General features: G+C 34.3%; 1 protein-coding gene across 1 annotated transcript; it reads left to right on the forward strand.

The window, feature by feature from the left end:
* Positions 1 to 2,572: 2,572 nt before the first annotated feature.
* LOC131033828 (benzaldehyde dehydrogenase, mitochondrial) lies at positions 2,573 to 21,404 on the forward strand. Its single transcript, XM_057965118.2, has 11 exons — positions 2,573 to 2,728; positions 6,796 to 6,942; positions 7,169 to 7,311; positions 7,429 to 7,582; positions 7,780 to 8,009; positions 10,676 to 10,765; positions 11,556 to 11,729; positions 11,813 to 11,950; positions 20,083 to 20,220; positions 20,447 to 20,508; positions 20,886 to 21,404. The coding sequence occupies exons 1-11, from the start codon at positions 2,647 to 2,649 to the stop codon at positions 21,157 to 21,159; spliced, it is 1,632 nt and encodes a 543-aa protein (XP_057821101.1). The 5' UTR covers positions 2,573 to 2,646; the 3' UTR covers positions 21,160 to 21,404.
* The last annotated feature ends 267 nt before the right edge of the window (positions 21,405 to 21,671 follow it).

Here is a 21,671-nt window from a genome sequence, read left to right on the forward strand (position 1 = left end):
CCTATTGAGGGACATTTGATTGTATACTTGAGATGGATATAGTCCTTTAGGGGTATCATTGAGTCCTCCATTCACCACTCTTTCATCTTTGGACAAAATTGTTTTTATCTTTTCTATTTTTGAATCAGATTTTTGACCCATTGGGTTTTCTCCTTTTCTCTATTTGTGAGAGATTGCATTTGTAAATGGGTACCTAACATGGACTTGTAGCCAAGACCCATAAACATCATCATATTTTGCACCATTTGCATATGTCTATTGCTCACTAAGTCACACTAAGTGGGTTTTTATGTGAATAAGGTATTTTACCTAGCCAATTCGCTAGTAGGTCATATTCACATGTTAATTTTACTTAGGTCGTAGGAATCTTTAAAATTATTAGGTGTCATGTGATCTTACCTTACCTTATCATGGCATTTACTTCTTGTCCTAGGTCATTTAATTTATATCAAGTTAGTTGTCTCAAGACATAGGATTAAGATGCATGTCACAATCTTGCCTAATTCTATCTATCAACCTTGCCTATATAAGCAAGGAATCCTATACATATTGTGATGTAGAATCCAATATTAGTCTATTCCATTTTGTCCATAATCAAATATTATTTTTTCTTTTGTTGCTCCCTTGTAAAAGACATCTTTTTGGTTTCATAGGTGATCTCAAAGGATCAAGTCCATTGGCAACTCTAACAATTTATATGATTTCTTATTTAATTTTGGATTTATTTTGATATATTTATATAAAGTATATCTTCACAATCATTATTTTTTAATAATATTTATATATGTGCATACTTTCATTTAAGTTTAGAATTTTATTATTTATGAATTATTTTCAATTTTAAATCATATTTTAAATTTTTAAATTTATTAAATCATATAACTCGAATTACCCCATTTTTTATATAATTATATATGACACTTCAAATTATCATCAATAGATAAATATTATAATAAAAATTAATTTATGACATATCATTTAATAATATTTATTAGAGTAATAAGTATTAATTTATAATATTTTTAAAAGATAAAATATACATGATTTTCTAGAATGTTTTTAGCTCTTTAAATTATGATCATCTTAAATATTTTTTAAATATAAACAATTAAGATTTTTTCTTTGTATATTTAAAAGTAATGGTTGTTTATCATATCATTGTTTTAGTTCTAATTTCATTTTTTAGACATACTTATCTTGATATAAAATAATAATAATTATAAAGCAATAAATAAGAGTTGTCCAGTTCTAAGAAAAAATGTTCTAAGTTATAATTGAAAGTAATACAATTATTTTTTAGTTTATAATGTTTTGACTTAATTAGTTTAACAAGGTAAATTAAAATCATAGTCTAATGAGAAGATCAATCTATGGTAGGGAATCTTATATTTATATCCACATTACTAGACCATGCTCGTAATTCTTATATTTAAAATAGTACTCTTAGATTTAAAAATAAATAAATTATTTGTGATATAGATTAAATTTTAAATTTGTGTTTTGCTATAAATTCAATGAGTCTTTGTTGAACCATCCATAATTTAAATGAAATGTTTTCTTGTAAATAAGGTTGTCAACTTAATCTCAAAATCTCACCTAACATCCAAATGGATCACTTGCTTTATCTACAATAGATTCATCAATCTCCTTTCTATTCCAAGCATTCATAATCCTATAGTGTTTAAATTAAACCAAATGATTAAGAGTGGTTGGTTTATGAAGCATTTATAACTATTTTGATAAATTGACAAATTGATAAATTTTGTTTATGTTTTAAATGTCAATTGAAATATCATTAATGTCTAAGTGGCTTTTGAGAAATCAACTTCAAAATTTATACCCTCTCCTTTGATATTCTTCCACCACCATAATATTGATTCAATTAAATAACTCAACCTAAATGTAATACAAAAGACAAGATCAAATATTCAACAAGACAAATTCCACTCTTAAAATTTTTACTCATTATCAAGAATCCAAAATATTCATCAAATTCAAAATATAGAACCTTGCTTAAATATATGCACTTCATACAGATGTGAATTTCAAAATTTAGAACCTTCTATCTATGAAAGTGTTGCTTTTAATATGTCAAATTTAATTAATGAGATCAACCTAGACATAATACAAAAGAAAAGGTTAAATTTTCTACAATACCAATTCCACTATTAGAAAATTTACTAATATTAAGAAACCAAAACATTATCAAACTATCTAAAAAATAGAAAAATATTTATTATTATAATAAAAGACAAGGAAGTTTACTCCACATCAAATTTCTTTTTTTAAATTATCGAAATGATATAGTTGATTTGTGCAAATTTCTTTGATTAGATAAACATAAAATTATCTCTACAATAGTTTATCCTAAAGCAGAGTCAACTAGCATTATCATTCAGGCCGATAAGACGTGGCTACGCCGTTATCTCGGCCAGTCACCGTTTGCTTATCTTTATCCACATAAAAAGAGTCTGTCCTTCCTTAGTGGGCGGACTTACCAAATATATAAAAATCAAATAAATAAGTCGCATCTCGTGCGTGGAAATTAGTATAAAAATAAATATAAAAATGAATAAATTATAATTTGGATATAAACACGCCTAAGGTGGTGTTTTGTTGTGCTGAGAGATTCTGCAGTGAGCAACAATGGCAGGCAGAGGTTTTTCTTCCATCATACAGCGAGCTGTTCGCTCCGCAGCAGCCCGATCGTACTCTCTTTCATCGTCAGGTGAGCAGACATTTTCTGTTAGTTTTTCGCTGTCTTTTGACACCAGAATCGCACAGTTTGAGCAGAGTATGACATTTTTTTCTTTGTTTTCTCTAAACTGTAAGGGTTTTGAAATTTTGTTAGTGTTTATGGTGTTAAAAGATGTAAATAACCAGTCCATGGAGCCGTGTATTTAGAACTGAAAACTTGAAAATTACCGATTCGCTGTTTCTCTGTTATCTTCTCTCTGCAGTTGCTCCTTTCTTTCGATTTGCACGGCTTCTGGCATAAAATCATTTGTACTATGTAAATGAGGTTTGAAATGCTTGGAATTAGCCCTTATTAGTGTGCGTTTCAACCGGAAACTTTAAGTTGGACTATCTTGACGCTTTCTCTGTTTTTTTCTCTCCGGTATAACGTTTTTTCTAGCGTTGGATGGTTGTGGAATATTATGTTATGTTTTGAGCCATACAGATTCAAATAACCTATAAACTGTATCGAAATAGCCCTTATAAATAGGCGCTGATTTTCACGGTTTCTGTGTTTTCCCCTGCAGTATAACGGTTCTTCTATAGTTGTGTGATTTTGATAGAAATTGATACGATAATGACCTCAAAGATGAAAGAACATGTAAAATGCATCGAATTTGCCCTTATAATTTTTCATTTGTTACTGAAAGCTTAGTGTTGGCCTATTTTCATTCTTTTTCTGGTTTTTTCCTCTTCGGTATAACGTTCTTTCTTACCTTGGGTGGTTATGGGATATTATGTTACATTTGCAGCCATACAGATTCAAGTGGCCTATAAAATGTATCGAATTAGCCATTATGATTATGCGTTGATTTTCACGGTGTCTGTTTTTTCCCCAGCAGTATGACGGTTTTTCTTTGGTTGAGTGGTTCTGAAAGAAATTTATATGTTAATGGCCTTAAAGATGAAATAACCTGTAAAACGTATCGAATTTGCCCTTATAAGTTTGCATTTATCATTGGAAACTTAAAATATGGCCAAAGTAGAGTTTGCTTATCTATGGGACCCTTGATTTTCAAATTAAAAATGCCACAATTTAGCTGAAGAATGTTGTGATTTTTTATTGGAAAATCGACAACTTGTCCATGATTTGACTGATTTTGTTGGCAAATTTTCTGATAAAAAACTTCTAATCCTGAGATTCAACAACTTGTGATTTCTGATGAAATAAAGATGTGACTCTCAACAGATAAAAAAAGGCTATAAGTCAAATGGAAAATAACCCTCAAATTATTATGAAAAAAATGCTTGCACTTGAATGCTTTTTAAAACCGTGATTTCTTCTGGTGATTCAATGACTTGCCTTATATATGACCTTAGGCTTTGATATCATGTTGTAAAATAAAAAAATAGAACTATATATGGTTTTATTAGATATTGGAGTGACAATTACAATGAGGTTCATCCCCTTATATAGAGTTTGGCAGATGTAACTGACAAACATAAGCATAATGCTTTTGCTAATTCTAAATGCTAAAAATAACAATACTGAAAAACCACTAAAGTTGCTAGAATGACTATATTACACAGGTAAGCCTTATATTCTAATAGTTTTTGGGCATTAGATTTTCCTAGAGGAATTAGTAAGCAACTACATGTACAAGCAAAATTGATCAAGGAGTCTTAAATAGAGGATAAGCATGTTCAAATTTTGGAAGGTTGAAGGTTTAAAGCTCACCATAGACAAAAATATTTTGATTTCAAATATTTATACTTGGATATGGATGGGTTGGATTTTTCTTTTGGGAACTGTGAATATTAACGTGCAAAAGATGTTTATGAAGATTTGATATAGAGTGAAAAATATCATATTATGGGATATTACTCACAATGGATATTAAAGAAATTCGAGGTAAAGAAAATTCAGGAATCTAATAAAGCTTGTATTGAAGGATTAGATAATAAACAACAGGAAAAAGAATAAAAGAAAAAAGAGGAATAAATTGTTTGTATTGAAGAGCCAATGGAAAAGATAATTGCAGAATCAAAACAGATTCCAGACATAGAAAAGTGGTGGACAATAGAGACATACACATCATTTTTAGAGGCAACAATGGTGGACAATAAAGGCATACACATCAATGTAAGAGGCAACAATCATGGAGTCATGGTGCCATATTGAATCAATATGCCAATTACTATGGATCTACATGGAATTAACGGAGCAATTGTAGGAATTGATGGTGTCATAGAAGTGATGGATATTTAGGGCAGAAATGAAAAATAACTATGGAGAAAAATGGAATTGAAGTGGCACAGTCAAATATGGATCAACGATGGGATCTTGGTACCATCAAGCACAACCTAATGTAAAGTTGCATATGGATGGTTAGATGGTAGCATATGGCATCATATTTGTGTTAATATCTAGCCATGTTTTTGAGGATAAAACATGCTAAGGGGTTAAGAATGTACCAAGGTATATGGTATTCTGGTGTATTAGGTAGTATTAAATAAAATTGTTGGTGCATATCTTCTGTAAGTCATCTCACATACAGGTATTTATCTAACACGTGGATAAGTGGGCAGTGGTAGGTAGTTGAGTACTATATAATGTAGGCAAGAGACTGGGGGATATGTGAAAATTATTGTATGTATTTGGATCTCATATTGAAATATAATGTAGAGTGCTTCCTTTAAATAAGGAGCATTGTATAATGTTGCCCTACCTAAAGGTTTTATTCTATTTCTGAATATACTGGGCCATTCTGTTATTGGTTAATGCAGGTTTATAAAATGTTTAAAAGGGAAGCAATTTCAAGGGATCAACCTGCTAAATATATTATCTCTAGAAGACTAGAACCATAAATGAGTTGGATATTATTTGCAATCACTTATGAATATATAGGTAAAGATAGTCTTTTAGTTCAATGCCGTTCATTCACAATCTGATCTAGAGGAGTCCCACATTTCTGCTTTTGAAGTTCAAGAGAACAAAGGTCACATTGGACGAAAACTAGCATATTACTGATTCTTAGGTCATGGATGATATAAGTTCAAGCTATCTAGGATTGGACAATGTTTAAAGGGGATCAACCTCCTAAACATATCATTTCTAGAATCATAAATGAACTGGGCGTAGTTTGTGATCAATTATAAAGGTAGAAGATAAAATTACATTTTAGGTCACTGACAAGCGGGACACCAATTTGGTGTATGAGACCTCTGCCTTGTGGAAGTCCACAAGAGGATTGTTTCCATATACTGTATGTATTGTTCAAAATGATGTAAAAATACTAAATAATTTACTGCTTTTCGGATTTGAACATTTGATCTCCTCTATCACTATGATGTACACATGCCTTAACCATTAGGTCCACTCATATACATGTGTAGTGTAAAAGCTAAAGAATTTGGTTAAGGCACTTCTTTCTTATTGAACGAAAGAAATGATGAGAACTGCAAGATTTCCAGTCCATAGTGTGACTGCTTTCTGGATAAATTATGTGTACAAGATGAATATAATTGTACACTTATCCAGAGGCATGTTCATGTTTTTCATAGAGATGATCTTCAATGCCTTCCCTAGAAATAACAGCCACAATATAGACAAGAGTAATCAGCCAAAATGATCTGGATTGAGATTCCTACTGGTAACATGAAAGTTTTCATAGTTTGTTAACAGTTAAACAGATGGAATGGAAGAGAAATATACTCATTACCTGACTTCTTCTTTTTGACAAATTTTGACTTAGCTGTCAATTGTTAGCTAAGTTATATTTGAGGAAGCCTGCATATTTGACTGGAAAAGATAAACTATACTTTTACTTGGTTGCATGTTAATACAATTTATAATATCTTTTTTTCACTTCTTGTCCTTCCATTTGATTTGTTTTAGATTTTAACAGATTTAGTTTTCATTTAGCATTTCTTGCACATGTGCTCTTCAAATTTGAAAATAGAAGCTTGGAAAATCTGAAATTCAAGGTTACACAATGTTTTTTATTGACATCCTAACCTTGTCAATTTCATTTATGTCACATGAATTGTTGTAAAAGAATTTCAAGTGTTTTTGAAAAGTATTGGTTTGAAATTTTCTCTAACTGTGATTTATCATAGTTATATCAAAAGAAGAATCCATGTGGAATAAAAGATTTCGAAGGTTTGGGACTGCTGCAACTGCTGTAGAAGAATTTATAAAACCGCCAGTTGAATTGAAGTATACACAGCTTTTAATCAATGGACAGTTTGTTGATGCAGCGTCTGGTAAGTTTCTAACATTAAAGTTTCTCTTAGATTATTTGTATTGTCAAAATCCCATTGTGCCACATCTTTGGCAATATGTTTTGAATCATTTGTAATTATGTACTTCTTTGTTTTCTTTACTTTGTAGTTATACCATTATGCAGTATGGTGGTAACTGGTGTTTTCCAGATTTGTTTTATGACGGATGAAACCTCATGGTAACAACAAATATTGGTTGTGATGCTAGGAAAAACATTTCCAACAATTGACCCTAGAACAGGGGATTTGATTACTCATGTTGCTGAAGGTGATGCGGAAGATGTGGACAGAGCTGTAAAAGCTGCTAGAAAAGCATTTGACGAAGGACCTTGGCCAAAAATGACTGCCTATGTAATTTCCTTTCTTTTAAGTGACAAAAAATCTCATTTTTGTCAGATGATTGAATTTTGACAAATTGATGGATTTTATCTTATTTGCATTTAACATTTTAATGTGGCCATGCTTCAGGAGAGATCATGTATTCTGTTCCGTTTTGCTGATTTGCTAGAAAAGCACAATGATGAGGTTGCCACTCTGGAAACATGGGACAATGGGAAGCCTTATGAGCAAGCAGCTTTGATTGAAGTTCCAATGGCAGTACGACTGATTCGCTACTATGGAGGTGATGCATAAATACAATACCAAGAGACAGCGATAGTTTCAGTTTGGCCCACAATTAAGGAGTTTAAACTCAATTTGACTCTCATATGTCGTGTTTACTTATACATTGTTCCAAACAATGCATACAGTTTGGTTCCACTGTATACATTGTTTGTCATTGATAAGTTAGTTGATTCTTTTGTTTGTAATGACAAACAGGTTGGGCAGATAAGATACATGGCCTTACTGTTCCAGCAGATGGACCTTACCATGTTCAAACACTACATGAGCCCATTGGAGTGGCAGGTCAAATCATTCCATGGAATTTTCCATTGCTTATGTTTTGTTGGAAAGTTTTGCCCGCACTAGCTACTGGGTGCACTATTGTACTGAAGTCTGCTGAGCAGACACCTTTAACTGCTCTTTATGCTGCAAAGCTTGCACATGAGGTATGCGTTTGTTGATAGAATCTATGAGATTTCATGTCTGTTTTTCCAGGAAATGTTGTAAAACACTATAGTCAGCATTATCCAGGAATTTTGTAATACACTAGGTCATTATTTTTAATCCCTTTTTCTTTCTATTCTGGATATATATGTTTTGGTTTCCTAAAACACTACAAATGTGTTCTTTCCATAGTGGTTTTATTGGGCACTGCTATTTTGATTTTCAAAGAGAAAATAAAATGTGTTTTTTGCTTGGCATTCATGAAATATTTTTCATTCTTCATTTTCAAGAGGAATATATGCCAGTAAACTATAAAGGTGATCATTGAGAGCCCTTCCTCATATTTATGATTGCTTTAAACTGTGTGCTTGCTTTTCCTTAAATGTCTGTTATGAACTATATTGTTTCCTTTATACTATTTAGTGCTATTTGTTATTAGCCAGTTTTTCTTGAAGCTTTGTAATTTTCATCAATTTACATATCACTTGGTATTACTCGGTTTGGACTTTGTGTTGACCAAGATAGTGTGATGTTTAATCGATTACTTCAATTTGTGCACTCAAATTTGTATCAGCTTTTCTAGATCATTTGGCGAAAAACACCATAAATGTTTCATTATGTTTTTACATCAATATTTGGGGTTACTTTGTGGAACTTGATGAATTTGAACGATTGCTTTGGGTTTTTCAAAGCTTGAGGGGGGATCTTATATGAATAATAGAACCTGTAGAGATTTTCTTAACAATTTTTAATTAGCTTTTTTATATGCAACATGTGGTTGGATTTCAACTGGAATGTGAGAAGTAACCTTATATTTGTTTACTTTTTACTTTTTAGTTATTTGATTCCCCTTGAACTCATAAATGATATTTCACTCATATAAACCTTTTCAAGAAAAGAACACCAAATGATTTTTCAGCTTCCCCTGATACCATCAGAATGATATATTGCTATAAGCTATGTTTGGAATTTGAAAAAGGTAGTGTTGTGACATACAACCTCACTGGAACCATTGTTTGAGCCTATGAACAAGTCTATATATAGTTTGCTACATAGTTATTCACTCTTGCCGCCCTCAATAGGTTGTGAATGAACATAAACAATTAATCGGTCAATATACTCATAAGGTGTACCTTTGAACTAGTCAGGTTCTTTGCTGCTACTAGATTACACATATTTCAATTTGGAATTTAATTACATTGCTTGCTGCTCCTACCTATCTCCCTGCCCATAATTGAAGAGTTAACTAAGAATGAGCAACTAAAACCAGATCTTCCTAATGATAGGTAGTGCAATTTGTGTTCAATATATACTGTGTTTTGTACTTAGCTGTTTGTGATGAACTCTTCGGCAACTGTTCACTTTTCATAATATTTGCCCATGAAAAGGGTTCATTTTAATCATAATCTCCCACTGTTGATACTTCAAGTACTGCATATCAAGTTTTTAACAATGATTATTTTGAGACCCACCCTAATAACAGTTCTAGACACATATATACAATAAGCGAATGGAAATATAGGCTTGTTGTTATGTACATGTCCAAATTTGAATAAACTCTTTGTTGGTGGAAGCCTGCATTCTATAAGTTGGAAAATGGGTTTGTAGAAGGCTTGCACTTCTTGGCATGATTGTAAGCAACTTCATAATGCCTTAAGGATATCCTGTCATTTCCACTTGGGATATGGTCGTAGTCACCTAGAAACTTGTACCTTAGCCTTTGGTACTAGTTTCTTGTATCGGAAATGTGTCCTTATCTTAGCAAAACATATGAGTATGTCTCCAAATGTTCAGAGACTTTGGATGAATTATCTTTGCACACTTTGCCTCAAGGACGTTTCCCTTGCATCTCTATATGTAGCAAGGAAGTTTTCTTCAAAATCAGGAAATTTTCTTTAGAAGTTCCTCTTCCTAATATATCTCACATGAATTAAATTGGTTATTTTTCTCAAAGTGCTGATGTTTTGCTTAAAAGAGCTAAAATAATTAATTAAATAGATAGGTCTTGTAGTATCCTATTTTTTACATGTTATTGTACAAGTTTTTTTCTAGCAGAAAATTTTGTTACAGAAGCCTAACGAGGTACTAGTAAGAAGAGAAACAATAAAAAGAATTAAGATATCTATGTGCACTGAAGTTTTATCAATACCATTTTTTTGAATAATGGCATTTGCTTCCTGGTTCCCATTTTCTGCCTCTGGGTGATTATGGTTTAAAATTTAATTGCTCATGTCATGATGGTGATAATGTTAATATGGTTAACCTTTGTTTTCATTGACATTTATATCAGTACTTAAAAGTGTTAGTTTTCAATTTTTATGAATTTTCAATTTTTTTAATTTTACAGCCATTACATATTTTGTTTTTTAAATTTAAATATTTAGATAGTTTTTATACTTGTAGTCTCATACCTTCAGTTCATCCACAATTACCTATGGTTTTTGAATACTGAGATTGATGTCACTATGGGAATGCCATGCGATTAGTTGCAATTATAATAAAATAGCAATAGGAGAGGGGCACCACTTAATGATGAATTTGATGAGATTAATTTTAGTAGTGTTTTTTTTTTATTAGTTAAACATGATTTGGTAATATGGGAGCTCGAACCTTTTGATTTGTGAAGAGGATAATTAATAAACATTTGCTAAAATTTGGCTTTGTGCAGGCTGGACTCCCTCCTGGAGTCCTGAATATTATTTCAGGCTTTGGCCCAACTGCAGGAGCTGCCATGTCAAAACACATGGATCTTGACAAGGTGCATAATAATTTACATGTTTTATCAATGCATTTACTATATTCATCTTTTGTCTGTTTATGCATGTCTAAAGATGCAACCCTTAATTTTATGCATACACAGTAAATGTATCACAATTGTTAAATTTAGTTCATATTGGGCTGCGCTATGAAAGTCTACTTCAGATTATTGCTTAATATTCACTGGGGAGTCACAAGATAAAGATCAATGGTGCTTTTGCAGCTGGAACATTACTGATCATGTCTATAAATGCACTGGACATTCTTTTGTATTGGAATAAGGGCAGTTTGCCATAGTTTGCATAAATAATTACAAAAATAACTGGTCTTGGTGGACAAAGACTTTTGCAGTGAAATATTTATTGAAGGAATGTGGCATCTCATTCAATAAGAACATCTTTTAAATTCTGCTTTTTATAATGAAAGTTAAATAAATGAATTTATTTCTGTATCAAGTACAATAGCAAATATTACTACTACTGTTTTATCCCCTGTAATGATAGATAAATTGATGATTCTTTATCTGAAAAAAATAACTTCCCTAGAGTTAATCTTAGATTACAAAGATCTCTTTCCTGATATAAGATATCTGTTGACAACATCATGCCCCGTAGAGGGTTACTGTTACAAAGCAATCTGAGAAGCCTAATTAATTTGAGTACTTCATAGTTACTTATGGGAGTTCCTTAGGCATCAATCTCTTATATTGTGTAGGTTTGAGTAGAGGCTCAATCAGAAATACTTACCCACATTTGAGAATGACTGATCCATTGTCATTTATTTTTTGGTAGCTTGCATTTACAGGGTCAACTGCCACCGGTCAAGAGGTATTGAAACTAGCTGCAGCAAGCAACCTTAAGCCAGTGACACTTGAACTAGGAGGAAAGTCTCCTTTTATTGTATGTGAAGATGCCGATGTTGATCAGGCTGCAGAGCTTGCACACTTTGCTCTATTTTTCAACCAGGCAAGGAGTTATGTTTCATATATTTATCTAATCTTTTATGTCAAATATTTGACCAATGCTTATTAAATCACTTTCTTGTTCAGGGCCAATGCTGCTGTGCTGGATCGCGGACATTTGTACATGAGAGCATCTATGATGAATTTGTAGAAAAAGCAAAGGCTCGGTGTTTAAGTCGTGTTGTTGGTGATCCCTTTAAAAAAGGTGTAGAACAGGGTCCTCAGGTAGGCTGTTTTCTGCACAGCTTTAAAGTTTTGAGTGTTTGTGTCCTTAGAAGTACATTGGTAGTTTCAATGAAAACTGGAGGGAGCAAGTACAAAGCACCAAATTGAGGCCTTATTTTGTTTGTGTAGACTGTGTCTATGTAGTTTCATTATTAGTCAGCTAGGTTACCGGTTCGGGTTCGAAGAACCGGTACACCAGTATGGCAAAATTTTGAAAAGGGGTTTGGGTTCGTTAGTACAAAAACATGTAAATTATATATATATATTTTAATATTTGAGCAACCTATAAGCATGAATTAAGATTAGCATGTCACATGGCATCGTATAAACAACAAAAGAAACATAAACTTGTAATCATAGCATCATGATCATACCAAAATATATACATCATGTTTAATATCAAAATGACAAAATATTCAAGTATCATTGTTTCAACTTTCAACAATTTAAAGTTTAATCATCAAATGGATTCTCTAAATTTCTAATTCATCATCCTCCTCCTCATCCTCATCCTCCTCATCATTGACATTGACATTAGATGAGCCAATGCCACTTGCACTTGCACTATAAGTTTGCTCGGTATCCGAGTCATCAAGTGTTAATGCAAGAAGCGGGAGCATTCAAACAGTATGCTCTGGCTCTATATCCCACATCTTTGTTTCCCCTTGGGTGTAGTCACGTTGTTTGTGTGAAAGAAGACGTAGGTTGGAATGCACATATACTAAATTCTCCGCTCTTTTTGATAGCAACCTATTGCGCTTTATTGAGTGGATGAAAGAGTATGTGCTCCAATTTCTTTCTGAAGCAGATGAACTAGTAACCTATGAAGATAGTAAACAATTAAAGTTATACATTTATAAAATTAAAATTGAAAATTACTAGCAACCTATGAAGACAAAGTAAACTATAAATAAACTTGTGATAAATTTTAATTAATTAAACTTGTGATAAAACTTTGACAGCGAGGGGTTGTAGGTGTTGGAAGCATGCACCATGGAAGTACCACCAACTATGAGCATCCTTCTTGGATCTATGGAAAAGAGCATCAACACGTAGACCATTCCCATTTGCAAATTCTATGAACTCATTTGTAACAGTATCTCACAAATCATCATTGGGATATAGCCTAAGAAATGTTGCCTTGTACCCATCAGATACTTCTAGATCTCTCCGTGGTGGAATCCTTCCTGGTTTATCAAGAAATTGATTGCTATAATACTTTGGTGTCAAGGCACAGGCAAGAAGATGCAAAGGATTGGTCATCTTGTTGCACCTTTCAACAACAATTGCTTCCACTTCTTTGAAGAATTTCTCATTGGGGTCTTTCTCTCTTGCATTTATAGTGCACTTCATTTTTTCAAGCATTGAGTCAATGCCATCATAAATCTCACCAATGCAAGGCTTATCCATGTCGGTATAACGAATCATGCTCATAATGGGCTCAGTGATACTAAGGAGATATGTCACAAGTTCCCACCATTTCTCATTCAATATTCGGTTCCTAATTTTTGCTGCCCTCTCATTGCTACTTTGCTTCCATACAGTCCAATTGGTGCTGATCACCATATTGCATAGTGCCACTCTAACTTTCACAAGTCGTCCTAAGACGATTGTGTTTGATGCAAAACGTGTCTCAACAACCTATAACACAAATTAATGCCAAAATGATTAAAAAATAAAGCCAAACTTTAAAGAAGAATACACAATATAGCTTACACAATGATATTAGGAACATTGAAAATTAAAAAAATCAGAAAATGTAAAATTAAATTACTATTTCACTTACCTTTAATAGCTCCAAATTCGAAAAGGTTCTAAAAATGCCTTGAGACATGTGGATTTCCTCAGCCTCTGCATACACATCTCTGATCCATTTTATTTTAGTCCCAATCCTTTGTAGCATAAGATTGAGAGAATGTACCGCACAAGGTGTCCAAAAGATGTGATCATAGCATTCCTCAACCAACAAACCAGCGCTCTACAATTTTTTGCATTGTCCGTTATGACTTGGACAACATTGCAGGGTCCCACTGACTCAATGACAGAGATGAGAATATCTGCAATAAATTGGCCATCTTTTACCTGACCCTCACAATCCACAGCGTTCAAAAACATTGCCCCTTTAGGGGACACCGCTATGACATTGATCAAGGGACGATTTTTAGAATCTTTCCACCCATCTGAAACACGCCTATCTCAGCTCATGAATCCCTTATGGGTTTCAATGCATCTTCAACCCCTTCATCTCTTTCTCCAATAATGTTCCATGTACCTTCTCATAACTTGGGCCCTTAATACCCTCCTGGAGCTTCATTAACACTTTTCAAAATTTGCTTCCAATATGGGGAGCGAACAACATTGAAAGCCAACACATTTGCATATATGCACCTTGCTACATCTTGGTCAGCAATGTCTCGACTCTCATTTTGAAATGCGGTTTCTAAAGGCCCCTTTGTTCTTTTGCGTTTCAAGGGTGCTTCACTTTGAGGTTCAGTTGTGGAAAAGAAGGGGTGGTTTTCTACTACAACATTGGGATTAGATGGGGCTTGCATTCCCCTTGTTTTCTTTGGTGCGGTTTGATTCAATATGCGAGATTCTCTCTCTTCTGCCTTCTCATGCTCCCTAATATATTTCATCACCGTCTCATCTGGTATAGGTTTACCATCTTTTCCAGGACATTTTTTGATGCCTCTTCCTTTTATTCCACACAAATGGCCTACCACCCGATAATATGAACTATTACGTTCTATACCACATCCTTGGCATCTCCAACGGAATCCCCCACCTCTTGGAAATGGTCTTATAATGTCAACATACTTCCATAGGGGAGAATTCGGATCATTTCTTTGTTTTGATTGTTCATTTGTGCCAATGGAGGAAGAGGTAGATGCCATTCTAGTTCCTATGGCAAGAAATAATATGAACATATTCAAAATCAAAAACAAAAACAAAATAATGAAAAACAATTAATGTTTCATGTTTGACAATTTGTGAAACAAAAATAGTTGAAAAAAATGTTCAAAAACCTACCTCTTGCTGCCAATGGGAGCTTGCAAATGTATGGAAATGATGCTGCAACACTTTTTGAAGCTTCAAAAATTAGTCTTCAACTCCTTCTATTTGATCTTGGAAGCCAAATTTTGTTCACTCTTTCTTCAACTTGCTACCAAAAAACTTTTGTTTGCAACACAAATGAGGAGAAATGAGCCAAGTTTATGTTTTAGAAGTCTCTTTTAGGGTTTATTTTTCACTTTTTCACTGGCGGATTTCAAAAAAAAAAATAAAAATTTGTACATAAAATGCCTTTTTGGGTCGGTCGGCCCGCTTGGGTTCGACTTGGGTCTGCCCGGGTTCGACTTGGTTCGAACTGGGTCTGCCCTGGTTTGACCTAGTTTGAACTGGGTTTGCCCAGGTTCGACTTGGCTTGAACCCGACTTGTGGAAAACGGACCTTGTCCGAACCACAACCGGACCAGACCTGAACCTAGGACCCGGAATGGACCAAACCAGGATTAGGGTTTTGAGGGGGCGAACCCGGTAAGCTAGTTAATGAGTAATAGGAGGGACTCATTTTGATTTGCAACTCCAAAAATCGTATACATTATGAGATTTTAAGATGATACAGGTCTATTATCCAACCTCCTCATGATTGTTTAAAGTATGCCCAAGAGGGCCTGATGCATTCCTTCCTGTTTTGATAATTTCACTGCTGAGATTAGTCTCATAACTAATGGGAAGCACCTTAAGCAGTGTGCTTTCCAAGAGGAAGGGATCTTATCACAAAATCTTTTTCTTTCAATAGGGATGAAAAACACAAAAGAGATTCTCCTTTTACCATTATCTATTCTAATACAGCCTCCCTAAAACATCTATTTTCTTGATATTATGATCCATGACTAAAAGTTGTACAATATGTGCTACCTTCAATTAGAGTATCGGTTTCTATCACATATGGTGTCGGAATAGTTTCTTGGTGAAACTTCTAATCAACTTTGTATGGAAGAAACATCTTTCCTATATCTGCAGCTGATATTTATTCTGGTTTAGATTGTCAGTTACAATGTTCATTGCACAGACTGTGGGACAAAATTCTGGCTTGAAGTGTTTAATTAGAAGCACTAATTCTAACAAACTCTTCCTTGAAGAGTTTTCATGAAACATTGATCATGTTCACACCCTTCTGTAATGTATTAACCTTATCAGGTAACTTGTTTGTTGCATCGGAACATCTATCAGAGACTCATTTATGTCATTCTTCTTAGAACTCTTATCTTTTATGCGGAAGGCTAATTTTTAGTTTACTTACAAGTTACAACTATGGTGCGCTTTGTTTTTTACTTGGAAATGGTTATTGTTTCGTAAGGCTTTGACTAGAAATAACGATTCTATAGTGAGAAACAACATCTTTTCTCAATTTCCATATTGTTTTAAACTTTTGAGAACTTACATTGGAGATACCTCATATGCATGGTGTGTTTTTTATCTGTTATACAACTTCCTTTAGTCATGTATAAATTTATACAATTTATTTTTAATTTTGTATTTCCCTTGATTATAATAAGAGATCTGATATTTGAATTTTGACATAGTAGAGGTTTAGGTTTCCTGCTTTTCACAATGCTGGTGTTTACAATGATGTTGCCTAATGTCTATGCAATCTCGAAAGAAGTCATTGATCACTGTTTGGAATAAGTATTTGTCTGTTCCATTTAGGGAGGAAGATAACTTGCTGCAGCCTCAGTTCTATATTTTGCTACCTGTTGATGTGTTTTTATGCACATGCGAACATAGAATAAAATACCTTAAGTATCTTATCCTCTCTTGAACAAAATCTCTCGGATGCTGAAGATTAGCTTAAGGATCATTCGAGACGACTCCAAGGTTCATGAATGTAGGGTCACTACATGTGGATAAGCTCTTTTGGTTGATGTGATTATGCTGGAATCACAAGGGGACTTACATTCGAATGCCTGAATGCTTGATTTGCTGGAACTCGATCATCTGATGTTGCTATATGGTGATGCTCTTTGTCCTAAACTAGCTTGTTTTTGAAAAAATGGCAAAAGGTAAAGGGTTGAGAAGGTCTATTCCATAGTTGAAAAACTCGGACTTGCCACGCACTCGGCAAACCAAAAATTTGGACTCGGACTCGGACTCGGGAAAGACTCGGCAAAAAAAAAAACCGTAGTTTTACAAAAAAATATAAAGAAATTAATGCATTTAGAGAACAAAAGAGCCATAATTGAAACATTACACGTCACATACTCATAGTTTCAAACTTTCAACTCTAAAATGTATAATACCAAGATTTCTTCAATGCTAATTATGCTTTTATATGGAGCCTAATCAGACTCAGAGGTTAAATTTTCTCTACTTCCATTGACGCAATTTCCCCCTATATTTTTCGACGGGGGTTTGGGGGCAGCGCCCCCAAGTTGGGGTCAAGGGGCAGCACCCCTTGTGCGCTCCCTGTCGCGATACAGGGCGGGGTCGAGGGGCAGCACCCCGTGAGGCCAAAAATACTTTTATTATTTTATAAAGGCGTCGCGTGTTATTTTTCTTTTATTTTTCACTCCCTCAGTTATGCCAAATGAAGGCAATTTTTTTTTAAAAGAACTCAATTTTAAAGCTTGCATGACTTTTTTTCTGGGTCACGCGAGTCCATGCAAAAGACTCGCGAGTCCATGTAAAAGTCTCGCGAGTCTTTCAGATGGACTCGCTAGGACTCGCCTTGCAAGTCCTTGGCAAGTCGACTCGTGGCTCCCATGGACTGGTGAGTCCACGAGTTTTAAAACTATGGGACTCTATTCTAAGGCCTAGAATGTAAGAACATGGATGGATGACTATGTGGAACCCTACCAAGTGTGGTCTCACCATCAACTTGAACAATTTGACACAAGCTCAGTGCAATCTTCTAAGGATATTTCAAAGATGTTCAAATCATTACCATCAACATTGATTACCATTCAAGTTAATGCATAAGCAATGGACATATAACGATTTGAAGTTAAGCTCATATCACTCTAGTTGACCACACAAGGCGCACTTACAAGCAGCAAGAGGCTAGTGGTATGGATTAGGCGGATTCCACATGAATACATTCAACAAATTCCTCCACTCAATCTAATTACATGAAAGCAAATTAAGGAGCAAAGACCATGCGAGTTGTTGAAGTAACAAATCAAATTCACCATAACTTCAGTGAAATCAATTGTTCTTTACAACATTGTTTGAACAATCTTTGCCTTCTCCTACTCTAACTTCTATTCTAATTGTTATTCTGTTCTAATCACTATTAGCTAACTATTCGCTATTAGCCAACTATTAACCTTTACAAATGAAGAGTCTGAGCTTTATATAGAGAGCTCATTTACAATGAACGACCAGGATTGATTCTCCATCAATGGCCAAGATTTTACAATGAAACCCTAATTAGGGTTTGTTATAACAAACTATCCTTAGCCAATGAGAAAATTACATTCATTGAGCGTGGACCAATAGATATAAGGGTAGGTGCCTCAGAGTTTGTGCCTTCATATATGAGCTTGATTCATTGAACTTAGACATGTTGATGTGGACTTCATTGATTGGAGGAATGGTGACTGGTGACTGGGATTCCATCTGAGATGCCACTTCAACTTGCACCCGTGTAGACTGGATAGATTCATCATCATGAAGAGATATCAAGAGACATCTCTTGATACTCAACATTAGCTAGCTTGCTCAAAGTAGTGGTGATGGGAATTATTGATATAGCTAAGTCCTACATCCTTGCTTGCTTGCCTTGGAGTGATTGTATGATCTCTCCTTTGCCATCTTATGATTTCTCCATGTCAATATGATAGAATGAGAACCTTGAAGATATCCCGCTCTACTGCTTGCAGCTGCTGAATATTTGAAGTTTTTCAACCTAGTAGCACTTTGAGTCTTCTTCATGCATTAAAGGTGTTCTTGATGTTGATGAAACTTCTTGAAGGTCTCTTCCTTGTATCTTGACCTTGATGCTGAAATTCTCTCCTTGAGATCCTTGATCCTATCCTCCTTCAATCTGGCCCATTTGATCTCTTTCCTTACCTCCTGTAAAATGAACAATTGCACATCAAACACACATGATATACAGCTTGATCTAATCTTTGATTTTTTTTGATGATTTCTTTCTAAATCTAATCAAAGGGCTGACAGTAATTAATGAATTTGCTGTGTGGAAGGCAAACTTAATGTCCTAGAGCAAATCTGGGCTGTCTTAAGGTGAATTCGCTGGCTGAGCAAATTCACTTCTCTTTGATGCTCAAATTCGACCTTATGCTGATGGAATTCTCTGATGTTCTGCTGAAGTTCGCTAATTCTGCTCCCATATTCACATTTGAAGAGAAGAGAATGTTTGAGTTGATGGTTAGAATGAATGTTCTAACTTCTCCTTTATTTCTTGATTGTTTCTTGATTTTAAATCATGCCACCATACTGAAGTCATGAATGGACATGAAAGGCAGTCTCGCAATGATTCAAACCCTTTACACCTAGTGCATAGAATTGAGCATCGGCATTACATAGCTGCTTGTTTGTCATCACCCACAATTGCCACAAAAAATTGGAAACAAAATCACCCTGCTGAAGTAGAAGTTTTAGTCTGGAAATATTTGTGGACCATTTTAACTGATCAGAATCTTCATCAACGTGATGTATAATTTCTAATTTGCTGAAGCAAATTTCCTTCTCTAATTTGTGATTTACTGCTTAAGGTGCACAAGCTGCTTGCATTTTCAGCTGGGACCTGTTCTATCCACTGTCTTTGTTACCATTCGTATGATGTGGATATGCATCACATCCTTGTGCCATGGCTACCTTCTATGGTGATTGCTTTACTGAGTTGCATTATCAATGATACCTTTTCCTCCCTTATAAGCCATATGATAATGAATTTTCCCCCTTAATTTTGGCATTTGTTATGGAATATGTGCATTATTTTAGCTCAGTTGCAAGCCTTCATGTTCATATTTAAAGGCCAATTATGTTTTATAGATGCTTTTTGTCTGTATTTTCACTGCCTCCAATGCCTTTTCATCTGCCAGTATGTTGCAGCTGAGCTTCCTCCTTCTTGAATCATTTGAAATTTTGCTTTTGAAATGGCTGCAGATTGACGAGGTACAGTTCAACAAAATTATGGGTTATATCAAGTCTGGGAAGGAAAGTGGTGCAACTCTTGTAACAGGTGGGGAGCGAATTGGGAATAAGGGCTTCTATATTATGCCTACAATTTTCACAGATGTTCAGGTACTGTTAATAACATGTTTTAATCGCTACTCTTATTTCCTCAATTTCAGGTTTCTGATTTGTTTTAGTTGATCACAGGATACTTTATGCTAGTGTCTTGGGTTTAATCAATTCAAAATTGTTTTGAGGATTGTTGTAAATAGGGTTATCAGTTAGCAAATTATTTACCTTACCATTTTAACACATGTTTACAGTATTTAGACTTGCTCTGTTCGTGATAAAACAGGATGGCATGCCCATAGCGACAGATGAAATATTTGGCCCAGTGCAATCAATTATCAAATTCAAGTAAGTAAAAACAAAGACTTGATTCTTTTTCCATTTTATTACTGAAGAATATCTACTTCAAAAAGACTCATGCTAATTTTTGATGTGCAACTCTATTTGCATGCCAGTTCGCTTTTGTTTTTTTTAAGTCAGTGCTTTTGGTATATATGGTAATAGTCCCAGTCCAAATAGTTTGGGATATTTGTTGTAAAATATGGAACTATATAGTCATGATGAACAGGGTACATAAACAACGAAATCTCAATGAAAGGTTATTGGAGGTTTTGCTACTCTCATATTCTTTGTTTCTTATCTTCTAATTTTGATGATCCTATGTGTAAGCCAACATCCTCCAATTCAGAGTTTAGTGGCTCACTATTTTGTGCTGTCTTGTGCAGAAACTTAGATGAAGTTGTCAAGCGTGCGAATGCTTCTCGATATGGCTTGGCAGCAGGAGTGTTTACTAAGAGTTTAGACACTGCCAATACTCTCACTCGTGCTTTACGTGTGGGGACTGTTTGGATCAATTGCTTTGACACTTTTGATGCCGCTATACCTTTTGGTGGGTACAAAATGAGTGGCCAAGGAAGAGAAAAGGGTATCTACAGTCTCCAAAATTACTTACAGGTTAAAGCTGTTGTCTCTCCTCTATCTAATGCAGCTTGGTTGTAGACTGTTGTTCTCTCGACTAGAAGTTGTTTTGATATGGTAGATTTGGAGCATTTTCAAATAACTAAAGCTGCCTTCAAGTTGTTCTGGCTTGAACCATGCTCTTCATCTTTCAGTAATTATGTAAGGGAAACATGGTTTTTTAGTTGTAAAGTGGAGGTCCATATAAATGTATCAATTAGTTTGAGTAAATTCTGAACTCAATTATAGTGTTCATATAATAAATTAGAAATCTACCTTGGTTTTAACTGTTTTTAATCCAATGATTGGTTTTAAAGCAAATCAAATTTCTCAGTTGAAAGTAATAACTGTAATGCGAAGTTTGAATTCATTAAAGGTATTATATTGTTAATTTTGGAGCACTTCTATTTCTATTACAAAATTGGAAATCTAAAATTTGGAGCTCGAAGAGCAGCGAGGGTTCTTAACAGGGCATTAATGAATTTTGGTAAGAAGGTATGTGGTAATGGTACAAAATGTAGGTTTTGTACAGTTTCTAAATAGTGAACATTCAT

The sequence above is a fragment of the Cryptomeria japonica genome, chromosome 5 (assembly GCF_030272615.1).
Source record: "Cryptomeria japonica chromosome 5, Sugi_1.0, whole genome shotgun sequence".
Taxonomy (NCBI): domain Eukaryota; kingdom Viridiplantae; phylum Streptophyta; class Pinopsida; order Cupressales; family Cupressaceae; genus Cryptomeria; species Cryptomeria japonica.

What these genes read in the sequence shown, in the direction of transcription:
- LOC131033828 (XM_057965118.2), top strand. Translation starts at nt 2,647, where the DNA reads ATGGCAGGCAGAGGTTTTTCTTCCATCATACAGCGAGCTGTTCGCTCC. An exon ending in CAATTTTCACAGATGTTCAG is followed by an intron (nt 20,221 to 20,446) that starts GTACTGTTAATA and finishes GTGATAAAACAG; the next exon opens with GATGGCATGCCCATAGCGAC. An exon ending in CAATCAATTATCAAATTCAA is followed by an intron (nt 20,509 to 20,885) that starts GTAAGTAAAAAC and finishes TGTCTTGTGCAG; the next exon opens with AAACTTAGATGAAGTTGTCA.